General features: G+C 48.2%; 2 protein-coding genes across 12 annotated transcripts in view; one reads left to right on the forward strand and one right to left on the reverse strand.

The window, feature by feature from the left end:
- LOC127039360 (zinc finger protein 773-like) overlaps positions 1 to 20,112 on the reverse strand; it is a 29,419-nt gene extending 9,307 nt beyond the window's left edge. Inside the window, exons 1-5 of the mRNA XM_050932928.1 lie at positions 20,013 to 20,112; positions 11,114 to 11,227; positions 10,156 to 10,707; positions 6,481 to 6,569; positions 4,673 to 4,799 (exon numbers count right to left, since the gene is read on the reverse strand). Of these exons, the coding sequence (XP_050788885.1) occupies positions 4,673 to 4,799; positions 6,481 to 6,569; positions 10,156 to 10,707; positions 11,114 to 11,227; positions 20,013 to 20,046 (916 nt within the window). The 5' untranslated portion in view covers positions 20,047 to 20,112. The remainder of the gene's footprint in view (positions 1 to 4,672; positions 4,800 to 6,480; positions 6,570 to 10,155; positions 10,708 to 11,113; positions 11,228 to 20,012) is intronic.
- The window catches only part of LOC127039351 (zinc finger protein OZF-like), a 1,232,974-nt gene that overhangs the window by 1,151,989 nt on the left and 57,949 nt on the right, over positions 1 to 23,036 (forward strand). The window lies entirely within an intron of this gene.

The following is a 23,036-nucleotide window of genomic DNA, read 5'->3' on the forward strand; positions in this document are numbered from 1 at the left end:
TAGGACACAATTTCCCTTTACAGAAACTATGTTGACTTTTGCCCAACAATTTTTGTTCTTCTATATGCCTGACAATTTTATTCTTTACTATTGTTTCAACTAATTTGCCTGGTACGGACGTTAGACTTACCGGTCTGTAACTGCCAGGATCGCCTCTAGAGCCCTTTTTAAATATTGGCGTTACATTAGCAATCTTCCAGTCATTGGGTACAGAAGCCGATTTAAAGGACAGGTTACAAACCATAGCTAATAGTTCCCCAATTTCACATTTGAGTTCCTTCAGAACTCTTGGGCAAATACCATCTGGTTCCGCTGACTTGTTACAGTTAAGTTTATCAATTAGTTCCAAAACCTCCTCTACTGACACTTCAATCTGTGGCAGTTCCTCAGATTTGTCACCCACGAAAGGTTTGGGACTCTCGCGAACATCCTCAGCCACGAAGACTGAAGCAAAGAATGCATTTAGTTTATCCGCAATGACTTTATCGTCTTTAAGGCTCCTTTTGCATCTTGATCATCCAGGGGCCCCACTGGTTGTTTAGCAGGCTTTTTGCTTTTGATGTACTTCAAAAACATTTTGTTATTACCTTTTGAGTTTTTGGCTAGTCTCTTCTTCAAACTCCTCTTTGGCTTTTCTTATTACATTTTTACACTTAATTTGGCAGTGCTTTATGCTCCCTTCTATATACCTCACTAGGATTTGACTTCCACTTTTTAAAAGATGCCTTATCTCTCACTGCTTCTTTTACATGGTCGTTAAGCCACAGTGACTCTTTTTTAGTTCTTTTGCTGTTTTTTTTTTTAATTTGGGGGATACATTTAAGTTGGGCCTCTAATATTGTGTCTTTGAAAAGTGTCCATGCAGCTTGCACGGATTTCACTCTAGTCATTGTACCTTTTAATTTCTGTTTAACTAACTCCCTTGTTTTTGCTTAGTTCCCCTTTCTGAAATTAAATGCCACAGTGTTGAGCTCTTCTTCCCACCACAGGAATGTTAAAATGCTGTTACATTATGGTCACTATTTCCAAGCAGTCCTGTTATAGATAGCTCTTGGGACTAGATCCTGTGCTCCACTCAGGACTAAATCGAGAGCTGCTTGTCCCCTTGCGGGTTCTTCTATCAGCTGCTCCATGAAGCAGCCATTTAAAGTATCTAGAAATTTCGTCTCCGCATTTTGTCCTGACGTGACATGTACTCAGTCAATCTGGGGATAATTGAAATCCCACACTATTATGGAGTTCTTTATTTTGATAGCCTCTCTAATCTGCCTTCGCATTTCATCCTCACTATCACTGTCTTTGACAGGTGGTTGATAATAGATCCCTATTGTTATATTCTTATTAGAGTATGGAATTACTATCCATAGAGATTCTATGGAACATGCGGTTTCATTTAAGATTTTTACTTCATTTGAGTTTAAATTTTCTTTAACATACAGTGCCACTCCCCTCCCCTCCCCCAGAGTACGACCCGTTCTGTGCTTCCAATATATTTTGTACCCTGAAATGATTGTGTCCCATTGATTGTCCTCACTCCACCAGGTTTCTGTGATGCCTATTATGTCAATATCCTCCTTTAACACAAGGCACTGTAATTCACCCATCTTATTATTTAGACTTCTAGCATTTGTGTACAAGCACTTTAAAAACTTGTCACTGTTTATTTGTCTGCCCTTTTCTGATTTGTCTGATTCTTTTGTGTGTGAATGCTTCTCATCTGATCCGGCCCCTATTTTATCCTCTTCCAGCCTCTCTTCTTGACTAAAACTAGAAAAATCTCTATCACTAGATTGTTCTCTTAGACAAGTCTCTGTCCCATCCATGAAATCCTCTGCAGCCACTGGCTTTCCCCCATCTCTTGGTGTAAAAACTGCTCTGCAACCTTTTTAATGTTAAGTGCCAGCAGTCTGGTTCCACTTTGGTTTAGGTGGAGCAAATCCTTCCTGTATAGGCTCCCCCATCCCCAAAGTTACCCCAGTTACTAATAAATCTAAACTCCTCCTCTCCACATCATCATCTCATCCACGCATTGAGACTCTGAAGCTCTGCCTGCGTACCTGGCCCTGTGTGTGGAACTTGAAGCATTTCTGAGAATGCCACCATAGAGGTCCTGGATTTCAGTCTCTTTCCTAGCAGACTAAATTTGGCCTCCAGGACGTCTCACCTACCGTTCCTTAAGTCATTGGTGCCTACATGTACCACGACCACCGGCTCCTCCCAGCACTACACATAAATCTATCGAGAAGCCTTGAGAAATCAACAACCTTTGCACCAGCGCAGACAAGTCACCGTACAATTCTCCCAGTCATCACAAACCCAGCTATCCTTGTTTCTAATGATCAAATCTCCCATTACTAACAGCTGCCTTTTCTTAATGCCTGCAGTTCCCTCCGCTGACAAGGTAACCTCAGTGCAAGAGGTTACCCCAACACCATCTGGAGGTAGGGTCCCAATTATGGGAAGATTTCCCTCTGCTCCCATTGACTGCTCTCTTGCCCTGGGCCTTTCATCCTCCTCAACAGCGCAGTGGCTGTCTGACCGGAGGAGGGAGAAATCCACAAGTGTCCCGGAAAGCCTCATCAACATATCTCCCTGCCTCCCTTAGGCCTTGGCTACACTCACACTTTACAGCGCTGCAACTGGGGTGTGAAAAAACACCCCCCTGAGCGCTGCAAGATACAGCGCTGTAAAGTGTCAGTGTAATCAGGGCAGCAGCGCTGGGAGCGTGGCTCCCAGCGCTGCACGCTACACCCGTAAGGAATGTGGTTTACATGCAGCGCTGGGAGAGCTCTCTCCCAGCGCTGCCGCTCTGACTACACTCACACTTCAAAGCGCTGCCGGGGCAGCGCTTTGAAATTCCAAATGTAGCCATACCCTTAGTGTCTCCAGTTCCACCACCCTGGCCTCCAAAGCCTCCACGCGGTCTCTGAGGGCCAGGAGGTCCTTGCACCGAATGCACACATATGCCACCCGCCCACAGGGCAGGTAATCATACATGTTACATTGAGAGCAATAAACAGGATAGCCCCCACTCTGCTGCTGGGCTTCTGCCTGCAGTCTCTCTTATAGCTACCTAGGTTAACAACAGGGGTTTTGTTTCAATCAAGAAGTTTGTATTATAGCTTAAACGTTTTAAAGAATGGCAAGAGTACCTCGCCCCCTTCCCACTCCCCTTCCAAACTCCCTCGCAAAACTACCTGTTAGCAGCCCTGTTTGAAAACCTTCCTGGTGGCTTGCTCACTGCTTTACAAAGCACTCCACTATCACATACCTCCCACCCCCTGCTGTGAGCCACCCAGGGTAGGGGACTGGGAGCACGCCCAGGACCCCAGCCCTGACTCCTGAACCCCCCCTCCCACATCCTCACCCCTACTCTGAGCACCAAATATGGGAGCTCCTGTACACAACCCCCCACATTGCCATCTGCATCCCTCGCACAAATGGGAGCTGCCCCAAGTAAGCACTCCACACTCAAATGTCCTGCCCCAACCCTGAGCCCCCTCCTGCATTCTAAAACCTGGCTAGACCCTGTACCCCAATCTCCAGCCTGCTCCTGCACCCTAACTCCCTCCCAGACCCTGCACCTCCAGCCCTGACTCCTGCACCTCCTCTCACACTCCAGCCCTTTCTCTTTCACTCCTCTCAAAAACACTCCAGTTCCCTGCCCTCCCTGATTCCTGAAACCACCCATAACCCTTTCCAGCCCCATGCCCCTCACACACCCTCAAACCCTGACTCCTGCACCCCTCCCAGAAGCCTCCAGCTAACCCTGACTCCTGCCCCCCCAAATCCCCACCTGCATTGCTTGCATGAAACAGGAGCTGTCCCAAGTAAGCGCACCACACCCCAACCACCTGCCCCAGCCCTGAGCCCCCTCCCACACCTTAACTCCTGGCCAGACCCTGTACTCCAACGTTATTAATTTTTTTTTTTTAATAAAGGGCTCTTATCCAAAGTGCTTCACAATAGTTAGCTAACAGTACAAACAGTATTTGGAAAGATCATTAAGTGGTGCAATGAGACGCTCAGCGATTTTCAAGTGGTCTGTGGAAAATTCAGACTACAAAAGCCATCAAGGTACCTCACTTTACCCACATTTACTTCCTATTACTTATAGGAGGAGGATGAAGAAAAAAAATGAAAAATGGGGGTGAGAGGGAAATGAGAGAATGTTCTTTTTCTTGCCTGGGTCCCAAGGAGGGAACCCTAAAATGGAGCTGAGCACAGGGCCCCACTAACGCTAAATCCGCCACTGAGCTTCCTTCTCTGGATACCCCCAGCCAGCATTCAAGGACACACGGACTGTCTGTGTGATAAGTAACACTGGACCAGCAGCTCTGACTCCAGCAGCCTGCTCGTTACACCCGAAGCATAATTGTGGTCTGGGTGGACAAGGCTCGGGGTTTGAGAGGTCAGGGGTAGGAAGCTTCTGCTGATTATGCTGCACCTAACCCTCAGTTTTACTTGAGCAAACAGGAGATATTTGACACTGTGCGATACGACTCCTGTGCTCTGTTCCCAAAGTGTTCTGCAGCAGGGGAGGGTCTCTGGTAGTGTGTGTGTGTGTCACTGGCATATTGGGGTGATGCTGAAACAGGACAAAGTAGAGGGCTGGTTTGAACCATCTCTCTTCTTTTCCCCTTCCAAGAACAGAGGGGACAAGAACCCTTACCCAGAGAGGTCACATTCTCATAGTTCTCCTGCATGACATCCCTGTAGAGGGCTCTCTGAGTGGGGTCCAGCAGAGCCCCCTCTTCCCTGGTGAAATACACAGCCACCTCCTCGAAGGTCACCGGCCCCTGAAAGAGCGAGAGTCCAAAACTCAGTAACTGCTGCCCCACTCATAGCCCCCCTATACATGGGGGACAGGAGGCTGTTATAAACAGATAAGTAAGAGTTAAAAGAACAGAAGTACTTCATATCTCTTTTGCCTGGAAAGGGTTAACTAGATCAGTGAGCCAGGCTGTCACCTGACCAGAGGACCAATCAGGGGACAGGATATTTTCAAAGCTTGAGGGAGAGAAGTTTGTGTGTGTGCTGTGTTTGGTGGTTGTTCTCTCTGGGTTCTGAGAGTGACCAGACGTGCAACCAGGTTTCTCTCCAATCTCTCCGATACAGGCTCTTATATGTCCAGAATAGTAAGTACTAGGTAGATAAGGTGAGTTAGGCTTATGTTTGTTTTCTTTATTTGCAAATGTGTATTTGGCTGGAAGGAGTTCAAATTGGTATTTTGCTGAAAAGATTTTAATTTGTACTTGTATACTTAGGCTGGGAGGGTATTCCCAGTGTCTATAGCTGAAAGACCCTGTAACATATTCCATCTTAATTTTATCAAAATAATTTTTACTGTTTTTCCTTCTTTAATTAAAAACTTTTCTTGTTTAAGAACCTGATTGTTTTTTTTTATTCTGGTGTGAGATCCCAGGGGACGGGGTCTGGATTCATCAGGGAATTGGTGGGGAGAAAGGAGGGAAGGGGGAGAGAGAGGTTATTTTCTCTCTGTGTTAGAATTACTTTCTCTCTCAGGGAGAGTCTGAGAGGGAGAGAGAGAAGGAAGGGGGAAGGTGAATTTTCCTCTCTGTTTTAAGATTCAAGGAGTTTGAATCACAGTGATCTTCCAGGGTAACCCAGGGAGGGGAAGCCTGGGAGAGGCAACGGTGAGGGAAAGGGTTTACTTTTCTTGTGTTAAGATCCAGAGGGTCTGGGTCTTGGGTGTCCCCGGGCAAGGTTTTGGGGGGACCAGAGTGTACCAGGCACTGGAATTCCTGTTTGGTGGTAGCACTACAAGTACTAAGCTGGTAATTGAGATTAGAGGAATTCATGCTGGTACCCATCTTTTGGAGGCTAAGGTTCAGAGTGGGGAATTATACCATGACAGAGGCAAACAGAAGCTCTGGGTGGATTGCAGTCAGAGTCCCACCCTCACCCTGCTCAGAGCATCCAGGAAACACAAGGGGGAGGGAACAAAGAGAGAGCCCCTCCTCTCTCCCAGCAGAGCCATCACACACCTACTAGCCTCAGACTGATTCAGGAGATGGAGCCCCTAGCAGGGTCCAGAGACAGCTCCCTGGTAGGAAGCCCAACACCCTCCCCATTCTGAAGAGCTGGATGTGAAGGGAGGGGAATCTCCCCTAAGCCTCACTGGTGGGTGCCCCCTTCATATCTCACAGCAGCCGCTGGTTAGTCAGGTCGGGCTCCAGCACTGGGAGTCTGGTCAGTTATCCCAGCCCCATGGAGCTGGGTTATTTTCTGCTCCACAAACTAGAGCATTTCCACCTCCGAACCTCATGGGTCTGTTCCTAGAATCTAGGCCACTTATTAAATAACTCCCAGCAGGTTTAGCACACCCCTGTCCTCCTCCCTTTCTCCACCCTGTGCATTTCCTGCAAACCAGACTGTGCAAACCTTCCCATCTCCAGTGTATTTGCTGTCCCTCTCCCTTCTGGAAGAACCCACCAGCAACCCCCTGATAATACCTACCTGAAGTGGCTCCTCTGCAGCCATCTCTCTCCCTTGTCCAACGAGAGGGCGAGATGAACTGGAGCGAAACATGGACATTATTCCGCAGCCTGGCAGGGTGAGAAGGGCAGTTGTGAAGGTTTCAGAACAGGCTTTAATTCTTTTCAAAGCATGATTCCCCCAGGCCCTTTCCCCGCAGACAGACATCCTAGAGTCTGCCATGCTGAGAAAGGCTTGATCTCTGTGTACAGTGTAGACCTGGCCTCTCCTGCCAGGCTAAGCCGAGACATTTTTAACCTCGCTTCTCCCTCTTCACATCCCATAACAGTCTCTGAACACAAGGCTAGAAAAAAGCAGAACCAAAGGATTGACTGTGGGGGATTGCCTCAGACACTGACCCCATGGCAGTCACACCCCAGTGGGGGAATAGGGAATCAGGAACTGGATTTTCCTCTGTCTGATTCTCATCTTTTCCATAGGAAAGTGACTCTATCCAGGGTGCAGCAATACATCTTTCTGGGCAGATTAGAGATCTGGAAATCTCTCTCCAAACTCTTCTCTCCCATGGCTCCTTTCAGTCTCTTTCTCCTTCTATCTCCTTTTCCCCGTCCCCTCTCCCGGCCTGTCTGGTAGGAAAGTCCCATTCTTGGGTAGTTTGCTCTCCTATGGCTGGATTTTATCCTGCAATTGCTAATGGGATGAGAAATGAGGGGGGTCTGTTTGTGTGGAGTCATTTTAAGGCCAGGCCCCAGCATTTTCCCTTCATTCCTTTCAGTTACTTGGAATGTTTGGCTCAGAAATTAGTATTAATAAGGTACAGGGCTGCCCTAGGGGGCTAGGACCAGCTGGATAGAGTCAACCCCTGGGCCGGACAGAGAAGAAGCTTTAATTAAGGTCATTTCCCAGCACAGAGCCCCACTGGGAGAGCAGCAGCTGCCAAGCCTAGCCTCCCAGATCAAAATGGAGGCTGTAGTGTCTGACCCAGAAAGCTGAACCCCAATATCCTGAGTAGAGAGGACAGAGCATCTGAGCAGCTTCCCTCCTTTAGCCCTCTGGGGAGAGCAGCTAATGAGAGCCCCTCCTCACAGGGAGAATTGCTGACCTCATTTGCCCCACTGTCCATCTGGAGTCACTCCCTGTCTTTCCATACAGTGATTCTGGATTAACAATGGTCTCAATGACACCAGATTTCAGAAAGAATGAGTCCATAATGCTGTGGAAAAGACCATCGTGTGGCAGTGCTAACCCCCTTCCCTTGTTTATTTTACAATACAACACTAGTTTAGTTATATAATATATAGACTTTTAGAGAGAGACCTTCTAAAAAACATTAAAGTGTATGACCGACACGCGAAACCTTAAATTAGAGTGAATAAATGAAGACTCGGCACCGCACTTCTGAAAGGTTGCCGGCCCCTGCTTTATTTTAAATCAGTCGGGGGCTCCCAACTGAAGAGGTAGCTGGGAGCCCTAAGGGTCAAATTAAAGGGCCCGGGCCTCCGGCGGTTGGCGGAACCCAGCAGGGCCAGCTCTAGGTTTTTTGCTGTCCCAAACAAAAAAAAATTTGGCTGCCCCCCGTCCCAGCCCTGGGCTCCCCCTGTAGCCCCCTGCTGCCCCAGTCCTGGGCTCTCCCCCCACCGACCCACACTCCCTGCCGCCCCAGCGCTGGCCTTCCCCCTTTTCTCCCCACCAGTGCCCTCCTCCCACCCCGCTGCTGCCTCAGCCCTGGGCTCCCCCCCACCAGTGCCCCCCCCACCTCCTGCCGCTCCAGCCCTGGGTCACTGGTAACGCTCCCAGGGCGGGTCATTCAGCAGGAATTTTGGATGTGCACAAAACACAGATACTCAGGGGTTCCATCCTCCGGCTCCTGCCAGCCGGGATCCCAGCTGCCGGACCCACTCAGCCTGGTTCCCATCTGGGGTCCCAGCTCTGCCCACATACAGTGGGGACCTACCTTCTCCCTGGTTCTGGCCCATTCTCTTCCTCTCTCTGCACTGAGCTGAGAGTGGGAGTGGACCAAGCACAGGGCTGGGGGTGAAGGGTCTGGCCAGGAGCTAGAATGAAGGAGGAGGGCTCAGGGTTGGGGCAGGAGGTTTGGGTGTGGGGGCATTCACCTGGGCAGCTTCCATGTGGTGTGAGGGGTGCAGGTGGGAATGTGAGTGGTGGTGCAGGGGCTCCCGTTTGGTCCTCAGGGTGGGGATGGGGTTGGCGTGGGGTGCATGGGATGTGGGGGAGGGCTGGGGATGTGGGGGGTGCAAGAGTCAGGGTAGAGGGCTGGGGGCATGAGGGGGTGCAGGTGTCAGGGTAGGGGGGCTGGGTACGTGTGGGGGTGCCAGTCAGGGCTGGGGTTATGCGGGGGATGAAAGAGTCAGAGGGCTGGGTGGTACATGGCTCAGGGCAAGCACCTGTGGGTGTGTGGAGGTGCAGGACTCAGGGCAGAGGGCTGAGTGTGTGGGGAGGGGGTCAGAGGTCAGGGCAGAGGGCTGAGTGACTGGCCTCCCCAGATCCCCCAACTCCCGCATTCCTTGTCCTGACTACCTCGTCCTGGGACCCTGCCCCTTATCCCCTGACTGCCCCCCCTAGGACCCTACCCTCTACCTGTCTCCTGACTGTCCCAACCCTTCTCCACACCCCCATACAAAGATAGACCCCCTGGACTCCCATGCCTATCTAACTGCTCCCCGCACCGACAGGACCCCCAGAACTCTGGACCCATACAACCCCCACCCCGCTCCCTGCCTGCCCCAACCCCTCTCCACGCCCCTGCCTCCTGACAGGACCCCCCAGAACTCCCGACTCATCCAAAACCCCACAGCTCCTTATCTCCTGACCACCCCCTCCAGAGAACCCCCCCACACCTTAACTCCTCCCCCAGGACCCTCCTTGCTCCCTGACCCCTATCCACCCCCCAAACAGACCCTAGGATTCCCATGCCACATCCAACCCCCCTGCTCCCTGACTGCCCCCTCCGGAGAACCCCACCCCTAACCACCCCACGGGATCCCACCCACCCTTCTCCCTGTCCCTTGACTGCCCCCACCCCTTACCCAACTCCCCCCGTGCTGGCCCCGGACCTAGCCCCCTTACCATGAGGCTCCCCGCCCATCAGGAGCCCTGCCACCGCCACCCCTGTGCGCGTAGACCAGCCCTGCTCTGCCCTGCCCCTCAGAGTGCTGCACACGCAGCAGCAGGGCTCCGGATGAGCTGGGAGCGTCTTTCCCTCCCCACGGAGCCAAATGCTGCCCTGCGGGAGCACCTAGTCCCAGCCCTCAGAGCGCTGCGTGCGCAGCGACAAGGCTCTAGGGGAAGGCGGGGGAGGTGGCAGCGGCTTGCTGCGCTCGGGCCAGCACTCCAGCCTGGGACTGCAGACCCCGCAGCTTGCCGCGTCGGCAGGATTTTTAATGGCACGCGGAGTCCCAGAAGGCAGCCACGGGCCATTAAAAATTGGCTCGTGTGCCATAGGTTGCCGACCCCTGAAACAAAGTATCACCTCCCCACCCCCAACCTTCCTTTTTGGCCCACAGCTGTTTTGGTGGGGCGGCGCTGGGGAAGGAGGGTTTGTTTACGCAGGGCTGGGCGGCCCTGGGGTGGGGTGCTTCTACGGGGATGCGGAGTTTCGGCCCTCAGCTGTTATCTTTGGAGTAAGGTGGCCCTCGCCGCTTTACGAGTTGTGCAGGCCGGCATAAGGTTTCTCACCTATGTCGATTCTCTGATGTGTGATAAGGTGTGAGCGCTGACTGAAGCTTTTCCCGCACTCAGGGCACATGTAGGGCTTCTCCCTGGCGTGGATTCTCCGATGTTTGATAAGGGCAGAGCTCTGACTGAAGCTTTTCCCGCACTCTGAGCATGTGTAGGGCTTCTCTCCTGTGTGGATTCGCTGATGTGAGATGAGGGTTGAACTATTAGCGAAGCATTTCCCACACTCAGAGCATCCATAAGGTCTCTCACCAGTGTGGATTCTACGATGTATGATAAGGTGTGAGTGCCAATTGAAGCGTTTCCCGCACTCATGGCATGTGTAACGTGTGTCTTCCAAGTTGATTCTATCACTTGAAATAAGGTCTGAGAAGCTACTGAAGTTTTCCTCTGGCCTCTGCTCAGTCTCACAGGCTTTTGCTTTTTCTGGGCGTGCACAAATCCTGGAAACATTCCCTTTGGATCTTCCTGATAATGTCCCATGTGCTTCTACTTGCTCAGCATCTTCCTGCTGGGGTTTCTCCTCCTCGTTATCACTCACCATCCCATCACCTGATTGGAGACAGAGAGAATCCAGACATAGATCACTCCCTGCGCCTGAGAGAAAGGAAATCTCACAGAGTGGAATGGAAAAAGGGATGAACAATCCAAAATGTGTGGAAGAGATCAAACCTATCAGGAGCTGATTTTCTCCAAGCCCCTCCCCAGAGGAGAGAGGAAGGGATCGGTTTTGGTCTGCATCTCACCAGAACTCTAAGGGGAAAGCAAGATTGGGGAGGGACATGCTGCCAGTTGTTAGTCAGGATATGTGGGAAGCCATGAGTGACATCTACCTAATGATTCCACATCTGCAGGGAACAATCCTGAACCTGGGAAAGCTCATAAAGTCTTTGTAGGGCATCCCAAATATTTCCTGTATTCACAGACAGTTCTTGACTTGGTTTAACCACTTCCTCACCTGTGTAGGCAGCTCTCGGGAGCACTTCTTTCTCAGAGACTTGGAGATCTGGGACCCACGGCTCTTCCCCTCGTTCCAGCTGCAAAATGACATTAGGTTTGGAAACTGGAAACTCTATTCAGGGCAAAGAAAAGAAGGGAGGTCAGTGGAATTGGTGGGATACTTGTTACAAAAAATATTCCATCCTTTTAAGCCCAGCTCATTTTTAAGCAGTAACATCCCAAGGCCAGCTTCCTTGCCTCAAAGTGCCAGGAGAGTTGTTATTATTCTAAAATCATCTTCATTATCTTAGTGCCTAGGGACCAACTAACAGTGGGTCCCCTCTGTGCTAGGCAAAATACAAACAGAGAATAGTAGATGGCCCACGCCCTGAAGAATTTACAATCTAAATAGACAAGACAGACACAGAATGGAGGAAGGGCTAGAACCCACTGTTAGAATGGAGATATTCAGGCCTGCCTGTAAAGCCTAGACTTTAAGAACTTACAAGTATTTTCATCACTTAGCTAGTTACAGGAGTATGAAAAGAAAGAATCAAAATCTCAGTCCGCCTGCATGTGGGCCTTCTCTCACTAGACTAGTCTGAGGATTTGAACTTAGGCTAAGGCAGTGGTCCCCAAGCTTTTTCATCTGGCGGGCACCAGACGATGAACCACCAAGGATCGTGGCCGGTGGACAAGCATCCGCCGAAACGCCGCCGAGAAGTGGCAACATCAAGAGGCATCGCCGCCGAAATGCGACTGATTTTCGGCTTCATTTCGGCAGCGACGCCTCTTGATGCTGCTGCTTCTCAGTGGCATTTCGGCGGATGCTTGTCAGCCGGCCACTACGTGGGTGAACATAGATGCCCTGTCGGGCGCCATGGCACCCACAGACACCACGTTAGAGACCCCTGGGCTAACGCCTTTGGCTAAGCAGCAGGGGCAGCCATAAGCTGGGAAGCGAAGGGTCACATCCTCACATCCCAAACCAGTCACATTGGAATAAGGTGCTATTGGGCTCTTAGGAATACGATCCTGTCCAGATAGTGCCCATCACCAACAGATAAAGAAACAGATCTTAAGATGGATAAAGGATACTTAGTTTAACAGCATCCGGTCTGGCAAGAAATCACTTATCAATGGCTCTGGCTGTGAAACCCTCATTTCTGAATTGTTCTATCTTTATGGCCCCCACTTTTCTGTTGTTTATGTGTCTGGTTCTCTAATTGTTTCTCTCTTCTGTACAATTAATTGTGCTAGGTGCAGCTGAGAATATTACGATATAAACTGGGGTTAAACAGGAGGGGGAAGGGAAATTGGAATCACATTTGTTAAGTGGGGGTAACGGGAACAGGGACACAGGCAAGGTTCTGCGGTGTCAGAGCTGGGAAGGGCACATGGGGTAAATGCTCTTTGGCGTCACAGATGGGCAGGGAGACACAGGGTAAATGGTCTGTGGCATCAGAGCTGGGAAGAGGAATGTGACGGGTTGGGTCACAGAAACCCCTTGGGACTTCCACTTGATGTGCTGAGACTACCTCTGAGCCCATTTTCCCTGCCAGCTTGGGACTTCAGTACTGTCTTGTTGAGCCAGACACAACAGCCTGCTGCAACACAGACCCAGGTCTGAACCATGTCCCTCACAAGCTACAGACTTAACTGAAAACAGTTTAAGAAGTGCTCCTCTCTCCAGCAGGTACCCAGTTCCCAATGGGATCCAAACCCCAAACAAATCCCTTTTACTCTCTATAAAGCTTATACAGGGTAAATTCATAAAGTATCCACCTTCTGTAACACTGACAGAGAGATATGCACAGCTATCTGCTCCCCCAGCTACCAATTACTTGCTCTGGGTTAATTAATAAGCAAAAGTGATTTCATTAAATATAAAAAGCAGAATTCAAGTGGTTCAAGTAATAACAGATAGAACAAAGTAAATTACCAAGGGAAATAAAACAAAAACACGCAAACTCAAACCTAATACAGTAGCAACTGAATACAGATGATAATCTCACCCTCAGAGATGTTAATAAGCTTCTTTCACAGACTAGACTCCTTTCTAGTCTGGGCCCAATCCTTTCCCCTGGTACACTCCTTGTCCTAGCTCAGGTGGTAGCTAGGGGATTTCTCATGACTGCAGCCCCCTTTGTTCTCTTCCACCCCTTTATACACCTTTGGCACAAGGAGTGAATCTTTTTTCTCTTTGGTCCCTGCCTCCTTCTAAATGGAAAAGCACCAGGTTTAAGATGGATTCCAGTACCAGGCAACATGGTCACATGTCCTGTGAGGCCCCTTCTTCCCGGCCTGACTCACAGGCAGGCTTGCAAGTAAACAGAGCAATTGTCCTAGTTGATGGGAGCCATCAAGATTCTAAACTTACATTAGTGGCCCACACTTTGCATACTACAATAGGAGGTCAGAGTTACATTTTATAGTCCTACTTTCAGCTATATGAATGATACATTCATACAGCTAGGATGAACACACTCAGAAGATTATAAGCTTTGTAATGATACCTTACAAGAGACCTTTTGCATGATACACATTCCAGTTATATTATATTTACACTTATTAGCATATTATCATAAAATCATATGGAGCACAACGTCACAGGAGACACGGGGTAAACACTCTGCGGCGTCACAGCAGGGAATGGAACATTATGGAACTGTCTCTACTGACAAATAGAGATAAGCCCAACTGGTGTGAAGGGCTTTGGAATATGCTTGCTTGGAGACTAACCCCAATAAACATCGCATTCTCTGCGTTTCAGACTTCTGGTCATTTGCTGCTTGCTGTCTGGATGACAAGAACCAGGGAAGCGGGAGGGTGAAGGGAAAACACTAACAAAACTGACATGACCTGATAACCAAGAGGTAAGCCTTAGAGGAAGGTTTTAATACACTTTGGAACAGATCAGGGATTCCCACGAGGACTGATGAGGAGGCCATGGTAAATACACATTTAGATCCTTTTCTTGTTTTATATATCATCCCCATAAGGCTTAACCTCTGGCACTGTCATGGATCCATAGGATCTCTGCAATGCCCTGGCTTTTAAACAGTCCTTGGGAGGTGCCCCTTGTGTGCGCCAGACTCCCAAGGGTTTCCACTCTTCCACAAGGACAGGCCATGTAGCTTCAACACCTGAGACTGAGCCTCTGGCTTCAACACTCCCATTTCAACATGCGAGCTCTGCCAGCAGGTCCAGCTGAACTACACTCCTGTTCAGAGACTGTTCCTCAGTCATGCTTCAATGCACCTCAGAAAGTTCTTGCTGTGACACTGGGCAGACTTTTAAAACATAGCAGGGTTTATTAGTCAACCGACATACAGCACTGGAAAGTCTTTTCATTAGCACAGAGAAGCAAAGACGACAATATAGTCCATACTGACCAAAGCCCTTGAGCTAAGCTGCTGTAGAAAACTGTTTTGTTTCCTCTCAATTTTCCTGTCCATTTGTCTTCACTCCGGTAGAGCTCCCTGCATCTGCAAGCCCAGTTCTTCCTCTTCCCAAGAACATAACAAGTCCATGGATGCTTCACTCAGCTAAGTGGAGATCCTCCCATGGACAGGTGACAATTATTTCCTTGTCTCTGTTGGGTATTCCACTGATGTAGGTTGCTCCCAGCCAGTCCTTAATGACCCAATCATATCACTCCATGACAGCTATGTGACAACATACCTCACTTCTCCTGCTCTTTACAATCATAGCAATACCAACCACAGCAGGAAACTGAGGTGTGTATTGGCATCACACAAGTATCACCAAAAGTCCCACCTCTATCTCACACACACTGCTCACAGCCCCTGGAGAGAAAGCAAAGCCCAGGAACTGGACGTTAGTCCAGCAAACACAGTGGAGGACAAGCTGCAATCCTCACACACTGGTCAAAAAGGACAGGCATGTGGGTCCCTGCCCATAGAGAGGGGCAGGCTAGAGGCCTGATACCTGAGGGGCCATTCCTTGAGCAGACCATGGAGGCAGGTCAAAGGCTTAGCTACCCCTGAATTGTGACATTGCAAAAGCACATTTTGGGGAATTAGGAAATCTCATAGACTCATAGGTCAGAAAGGACCAATCTGATCATCTAGTCTGACCTCCTGCACAAGGCAGGCCACAGAACCCCACCCATCCAATTTTATAACAAACCCTAACCCAGGACCGAGTTATTGAAATCCTCAAAATTGGTTTGAAGACCTCAAGCTGCAGAGAAACCACCAGCAAGTGACCCGTGCCCCACACTGCAGGGGAAGGCGAAAAACCTCCAGGGCACCTGCCAATCCGCCCTGGAGGAAAATTCCTTCCCGACCCCAAATATGGCGATCAGCTAAACCCTGAGCATGTGGGCAAGAGTCACCAGCCAGCACCCAAGAAGGAATTCTCTGCAGCAACTCAGTACCCATCGCATCCAACATCTCCCCGCAGACCATTGAGCAGACCTGTCTGGTGGTAATTCAAGATCAATTGCCCAAATTAACGATCCTATCATAACATCCCCTCCATATACTTATCAAGCTTTGTCTTAAAGCCAGGAAAGTCTTTTGCCCCTACTACTTCCCTCGGAAGGCTATTCCAGAACTTCACTCCCCTAATGGTCAGAAACCTTCGTCTAATTTCAAGTCTAAACTTCCTAATATCCAGTTTATACCCATTCGTCCTCGTGTCTACATTAGTACTAAACTTAAATAATTCCTCTCCCTCCCTAATGTTAACCCCCTTGATATATTTGTATAGAGCGAGCATATCCCCCCTCAGCCTTCTTTTGGCCAGGCTAAACAAGCCAAGCTCTTTGAGTCTCCTTTCATAAGGCAGTTTTTCCATTCCTCGGATCATCCTTGTAGCCCGTCTCTGAACCTGTTCCAGTTTGAATTCATCCTTCTTGAACATGGGACACCAGAACTGCACACAGTATTCCAGATGGGGTCTCACCAACGCCTTATATAACGGTACTAACACATCCTTATCCTTGCAGGAAATACCCCGCCTGATGCATCCCAAAATCGCATTTGCTTTTTTAACAGCCGTATCACATTGGCGACTCATAGTCATCCTGCTATCAACCAGTACCCCAAGGTCCTTCTCCTCCTCCGTCGCTTCCAACTGATGGGCCCCCAACGTATATCCAAAATTCTTATTATTAATTCCTAAATGCATGACCTTGCACTTTTCACTATTGTATGTCATCCTATTTCTATTACTCCAGTTTACAAGGTGGTTCAGATCTTCCTGAATAGTATCCCTGTCCTTCTCCGTGTTAGCAATACCCCCCAGCTTCGTGTCATCCGCAAACTTTATTAGCACATTCCCGCTCTTTGTGCCAAGGTCAGTAATAAAAAGGTTAAATAAGATCGGTCCCAAAACCGATCCTTGAGGGACTCCACTGGTGACCTCCTTCCAGCCTGACAGTTCACCTTTCAATACGACCCTCTGGAGTCTCCCCTTTAACCAGTTCCTTATCCACCTTACAACTTTCATATTCACTCCCAGCTTTTCCAATTTAACTAACAGCTCCCTGTGCGGAACCGTGTCGAACGCCTTACTGAAATCTAGGTAAATTATATCTACCGCATTTCCTTTATCTAAGTAATCCGTCACCTTCTCAAAGAAGGAGATCAGATTGGTTTGGCACGATCTACCTTTAGTAAATCCGTGTTGCAATTCGTCACAATTACCATTGACCTCTATGTCCTTAACTACTTTCTCCCTTAAAATTTTTTCCAAGACCTTACATACTACAGATGTCAAGCTAACAGGCCTATAATTACCCGGATCACTCTTATTCCCTTTCTTAAAAATAGGAACTACATTAGCAATCCTCCAGTCATACGGCACAACCCCCAAGTTTATCGATTGCTTAAAAATTCTCGCTAACGGGCTCGCAATTTCACGTGCCAGTTCCTTTAATATCCTCGGATGGAGATTGTCCGGGCCCTCCGACTTCGGCCCATCGAGCTGTTCAAGTACGGCCTCTACCTCAGTTGCGGTAATATCCACTTCCATATCCACATTCCCGTTTATCATCCCTCCATCATCGCAAGGTTCCTCACTAGTCTTTTTAAAAACTGAGGCAAAGTTCTTGTTTAGATGTTGGGCCATGCCTAGGTTATCCTTAACCTCCATTCCATCCTCAGTGTATAGCGGCCCCACTTCTTCTTTCTTTGTTTTCTTCTTATTTATGTGGCTGTAGAACCTTTTACTATTGGTTTTGATTCCCTTTGCAAGTTCCAGTTCAATGTGGCTTTTAGCCTTCCTCACTTTATCCCTACATGTTCTGACCTCAGCAAGGTAGCTTTCCTTACTGATCCTGCCTTCCTTCCACTCCCTGTAAGCTTTCTGCTTTTGTCTAATCCCCTCTCTGAGTTGCTTGCTCATCCAGTTTGGCCTACAACTCGTGCCCATGGTTTTTTTCCCCTTTCTCGGGATGCAGGCTTCCGACAGTCTCCGCAGCTGTGACTTAAAGTAATTCCAGGCCTCCTCCACATTTAAATCCACTAATTCCTCCGTCCAATCCACTTCCCTAACTAATTTCCTTAACTCTTTAAAATTAGCCCTCGAGAAGTCAAAAACCCTAATCCCAGATCTACATTTGTTTATCCTTCCATCTAGTTTGAACTGAATCAGCTCATGATCACTCGAACCAAGGTTGTCCCCTACCACCATTTCTTCTACGAGGTCCTCACTGCTCACCAACACCAAATCTAAAATGGCATCCCCTCTCGTAGTCACTCAGGTGTAATGGGAGGGAGAATTAAACTCCCCCAGTGTGTGGAGAAGGCTGGGGAATTAAACACTAAAACTCAGGAGCAACAGCCTCTAATTTTTCTGGAAAAAGTGACTGTAAGAAACAAGAACTGGGCCACGAAACCTCAGGAGGGACAGGCTCAGAGATCCAAAGAGCCTGGAGGGAAGACAGCTTGTGGCTGCTGCAGATGGGGAGAGGAGGACACAAGACTCTCTCCAAACTCTCACTCTCGTTGACCCTGACCTGATTTTATCATCTATGACCTACTCCCATGTCATCTGGGTAATTTTATGCTCGCTAGAGGTAAACATTATCTGAGTATTGCTTATTAGCTTGGAACATGTGTGGAGAGGCAAGGAGGTGAACATGGATAAATGGGTTATTAAGCTTGCTACACTTAAGGGCCTTATATTAGGTGGAGGCTTTGTGGGAGAAGTTATGCTGAAGTCTGGGATTTACCTGAACAGGCCTAAGGAGAGAATCCCGTCAGATATTTTGCACCTTCATTTTAACAGACTAAGGAGTAACTACAAACAGGTGCAATACACCACAGGATTCTGAAAGAAGGAAGTTTGGGACAGGCTTTAGCAATTAGGTTGCTATGCGCTATCTGAGCAGTTAGACGCATTTATATATTGGAATTATTAATAACTAAGTGATGTAAATCATGAGTATTAAGGCTTGATGCTAAATGATGGACTTCCCAAAGGCCACATATGGGTTGGGGCAGCTATTGACATTCCTGTAATCAGAGTAAAGGAGCAGATATGGTATATAGCCAACCTATTACCATAAGGAAGTGGATAAATTACCTCTCCTAGTGACCATTTTTTTCATTTTGTCGGGTCCCTGAGACAGTGTAAACTGAAGCAGGGCCTCCCTTCTGATGGCCTCCCTTGCCCCTCGATCTTTGTTTCCAATGGTGTCCATAACTTGAAAGTATGCACAGTGCAAGACCCTCTTTACTGTACTGATCTTAGTCTAATTGTTACGTGTATTGATCCTTGCCTATGATTTCAATTATAACTGTCTGTATGAAATCAAGTTTCTGTGTATTTCACCAAATTCCATCTTCTCAGTTAACTTTGAGGAGCCATGTACAAGGGCAAGTTGTACCCCAACATGTAATCTTATAGGTGTAAAAATTGTACAGGCTACACTAGCACCCTGTGATACCATCAACATTTGCGCCTGGGTAGTGGCAGGGCTATGGGAGGGAGGAATGCAGCAAGGACTCAGGATCGGTGGCTGGGGTCGCTGTGCATAGAGATGGGGAGGTTATATGGGGAGGGAGGTAATGAGTGGGACAGAGTGGTGAAGAGTTAAAATAGTATTTAGGGGAGGAAACGTATAATGAAGTGAAACTGAACAGAAAGAAAACTGGAGTGCAGGCTCTCAAGCAACAAAGTTTGAGTAGGGATTCGGGGTTAAAGGTCTGGGATCCCCCACAGCTCTAGATCCTCAAACCTCTCCTCCCTCCCACTGACCCACACAGCCCATTTCCTGGGTGCCCTTCCTCCACACTCCCCTCCTCTTCGTCTCATTACTCTCAGCCGGCACCACCTCCCGCCACCTTGGGAGCTTCTTGTGTTCCCTCCTCGTCTCTTACTACCTCCCTCTTAGCTCTAACCCTGCACACACCCTCCTCATGTCCTGGCACCCCAGAATTAGCTACTCTCCCCTTCCTCTCCTCCTCTCACACGGCTCTGGTCTCCTTTCACCGTTGGGCTCTTGAATGGCAACATTATACTCACTTCTATCGAAAGAGGAGCTCATCTGACTGTCACACAAGCCGCGCGTCAGTCACACACCTATTTACTCAGTTCAGAATTCTACAGGCAGCATATTTTCCTCTTTAAAAGATTTAATTTTTAATAATTTTTAAAACATTTTTACTTATTTTTTTATTTATTTATAATTTTATTAATTAATTTTAAAAAACAGTTATTAATGTAGTTATTAATGTAGCCAATAAGGATACACTAAATGCAATTTCAAAATGACTGATGACAAATGTCTAAAAAATATTCTAGTGGGTGGGAGAGAAGGCAAAAAAAGGGGGGCAAGGAAACTTGTCAAAACTTGGATGATGAATAAAGGTATAAAGTTATTACTGCTCAGGTTCTTCAGAGACCCCACAGCTTCTAATAACCCAGGGGACAGGACTCCTTACCCAGCGAAGTCACATTCTCATACTTCTCCTGCATGACATCCCTGTAGAGGGCTCTCTGAATGGGGTCCAGCAGAGCCCCCTCTTCTCTGGGGGAATACACAGCCACCTCCTCGAAGGTCACCGGCCCCTGAAAGAGCAAGAGTCCAACACTCAGGACCTGCTGCCCCACACTCATGGGGGAGAGGAGCCAATCAAATGGAAGCTCTGGGTGGCTCACAGTCAGGAGTCCCACTCCCACCCTGCTCAGAGCAGCCAGGAAACACCAGGGTGAGGGGATGAAGCGAGAGCCCCTTGTCTCTCCCAGCAGATCCATCATCTCCCTACTAGCCAGAGACGGATACAGGAGATGGAGGCCCTAGCAGGGTGCAGGGTGAGCTCGCTGGCAGGGAGCCCAATGCTGTTCTCATTGTGAAGAGCTGGACAGGGCCAGACTTAGTGGGGGGCAGACTACATGACGGTCCAGGGGGGCCTTGCTGAGGGGGTTCCTCCAGCAGGGGTGTCCTGTCTCTCCTCTCCCCACTTCTCTTCAGCTCTCTGCCCTACAACTGTTCCTGCAGCCCTGCCCCCTCCCCACACTTGGAGCTGCCCCTGCCAAGCTGCTCCCAGGAGCCTCCTGTGTGCTGCGCAGGGGGGGTTGCTGATGTCGGGGTGGCCCCACCTTCCTGCTTCTGTGCCCAGTCTCTGCTGAGCTGAGCTGGGGGGACAAGATTCTGTGCTGCTGCCTCTGGGTCAGGAGTGGGAGCTGCTGGCCCCTGCTGCTGTGTGAACGAGCCTTCGGACTAGTGAGTGCCGCTGTGCTGGAAGTGACAGCAGGCTGTGTCTCACACTCCCCCAACACACACCCACACACACCCCACAACAGACACTTCAATTACTGTTATTACTTCTTTTTACTTCCTGTCAAAATGTGCAAAGTACGTATAGTCTCTGTAATTTTATTCTTTCACATTCGGTCAGGATGACAGTGCTGTTAGTTTAGCTTTTTAACTGGTCTGTGCATTTCATCATTTTATTTCTGTCTTATGCTTAAATTCAGTTCTTTGAGTAATGAGTTCTAAAATGCCTCACCTCTCCTGGCTGGCGTAATTATCATTATTACTGTTATTACTGTATTGTGCTTTGTCATTGATTATTTAAAATGCTATTAGCAAACAACAGACTGTACATTTTGCTTGTACTTACCTTAGCCGGGCTTGATTGAAAAAAATTAGCTAAACTCAAAACTTCCGACACTGTGCAGATGAAGATCACTTATCTTCAGATTGTATTTTTAGTCTGTGATGAAGCAGGGAGTGGGGAGGATTGACCTGGGGATGTTGCGGGGGAGTTTTACTGGGACTGTCTGCATTGGTGATGGGATATCAGGGTCTGACGTCACTTGAGGGACAATAGCTGAGCATGTAACCTGAGCCCAAGACGGGGATGAGGCCACGTGACACCTTCTGTCCTGGAAACTGGACAAAGGCTGGAGGAGGAGCCGGGGGGTGTGGCTGGAGGAGACGGCTGGAGGGAATTTTTCAGTTTGGAGCTGGCTGGGGAACTGAGTCTGGCTCCTTACCCCCCACCCCAAGATGGACCTGACCAAGGGGTCCTGTTGTCTGTACCTACAAGCTCTGGTTTGGACTGTGTTCCTGTCATCTAATAAATCCTCTGTTTTACTGGCTGGCTGAGAGTCAGAGTGAATGGCAGGAAGTGGGGGAGGTGCAGAGAACTGTCGCCCCCGAACTTCATGGTACAGTTATATCTGGAAAGTAACTTAAAATTCCTATGAAAATAAATGCAGCTCCAAGTACGATACTAATAGCAAAGATGGAGTCAAATGTTAGTGAGCCACATACACGATTGTGATCAGTAAACATAAATGCCAAAATAACTAGAAAATTATTTCCCGTTCTTAATAAAAAGAGAAAAAACCTTAATCACGTATGTAAATTAAGTAAATATGTTTTCAATGGAGTGAAAAACAATTGACTAAAATAGAGGAGATAATGGCACTAATGCAGAGTGTGTCTGTTAAGTAAAATCTGCTTCCTTTCTCTATATTTATTTATCTCTGCTAAAGAGAGGGTGCAAAGTATCAAAGTTGTGTTTCTGATACCTGCATTAAAGCTCCAGAACTGATACCTCAAGGCTTGGGATGGGAATATCTTGCTGTATTATCTCCTGATTGTTCTAAATTTACTACGTGGCTGTAATTGGAGTCAGTATATTTAACCTTGAGAGGGAAGTAAACAAAGTAAGAGGGGATACAGCTATGGACAGAAGAATTGGCATAAGGAGGAAGGGTAGTGTAGATAACAGACTAACAGGTGATGTTGGTGGTAGAATGTCCGTGCCGAACAGGGTATAGAATGTGAGTGAAGCCAAACGGCAAAAATTAAGATGTCTGTACACTAATACGAGGAGCCTAGGGAACAAAATGGAGGAACTAGAGATACTGGTGCAGGAAGTAAAACCGGATATTATAGGGATAACAGAAACATGGTGGAATAGTAGTCATGACTGGAGTACGGGTATTGAAGGCTATGTGCTGTTTAGGAAAGACAGAAATAAAGGCAAAGGTGGTGGAGTAGCATTGTACATCAAGCAGGAGGTTAACTGTAAAGAAATAAGAAGTGATGGAATGGACAAGACAGAGTCTGTCTGGGCAAAAATCACACTGGGAAAGAAAGCTACTAGAGCCTCCCCTGAGATAGTGCTTGGGGTGTGCTACAGACGGCCGGGATCTGATTTGGATATGGATAGAGACCTCTTTAATGTTTTTAAGGAAGTAAACACTAATGGGAAATGTGTGATCATGGGAGACTTTAACTTCCCAGATATAGACTGGAGTACAAGTGCTAGCAAGAATAGTAGGTATCAGATTTTTCTGGATGTGATAGCTGATGGATTCCTTCACCAAGTAGTTGAAGAACCGACAAGAGGGGATGCCATTTTAGATTTGGTTTTGGTGAGCAGTGAGGACCTCATAGAAGAAATGGTTGTAGGGGACAACCTTGGTTCGAGTGATCATGAGCTAATTCA

The sequence above is a fragment of the Gopherus flavomarginatus genome, chromosome 23 (genome assembly GCF_025201925.1).
Source record: "Gopherus flavomarginatus isolate rGopFla2 chromosome 23, rGopFla2.mat.asm, whole genome shotgun sequence".
Taxonomy (NCBI): domain Eukaryota; kingdom Metazoa; phylum Chordata; order Testudines; family Testudinidae; genus Gopherus; species Gopherus flavomarginatus.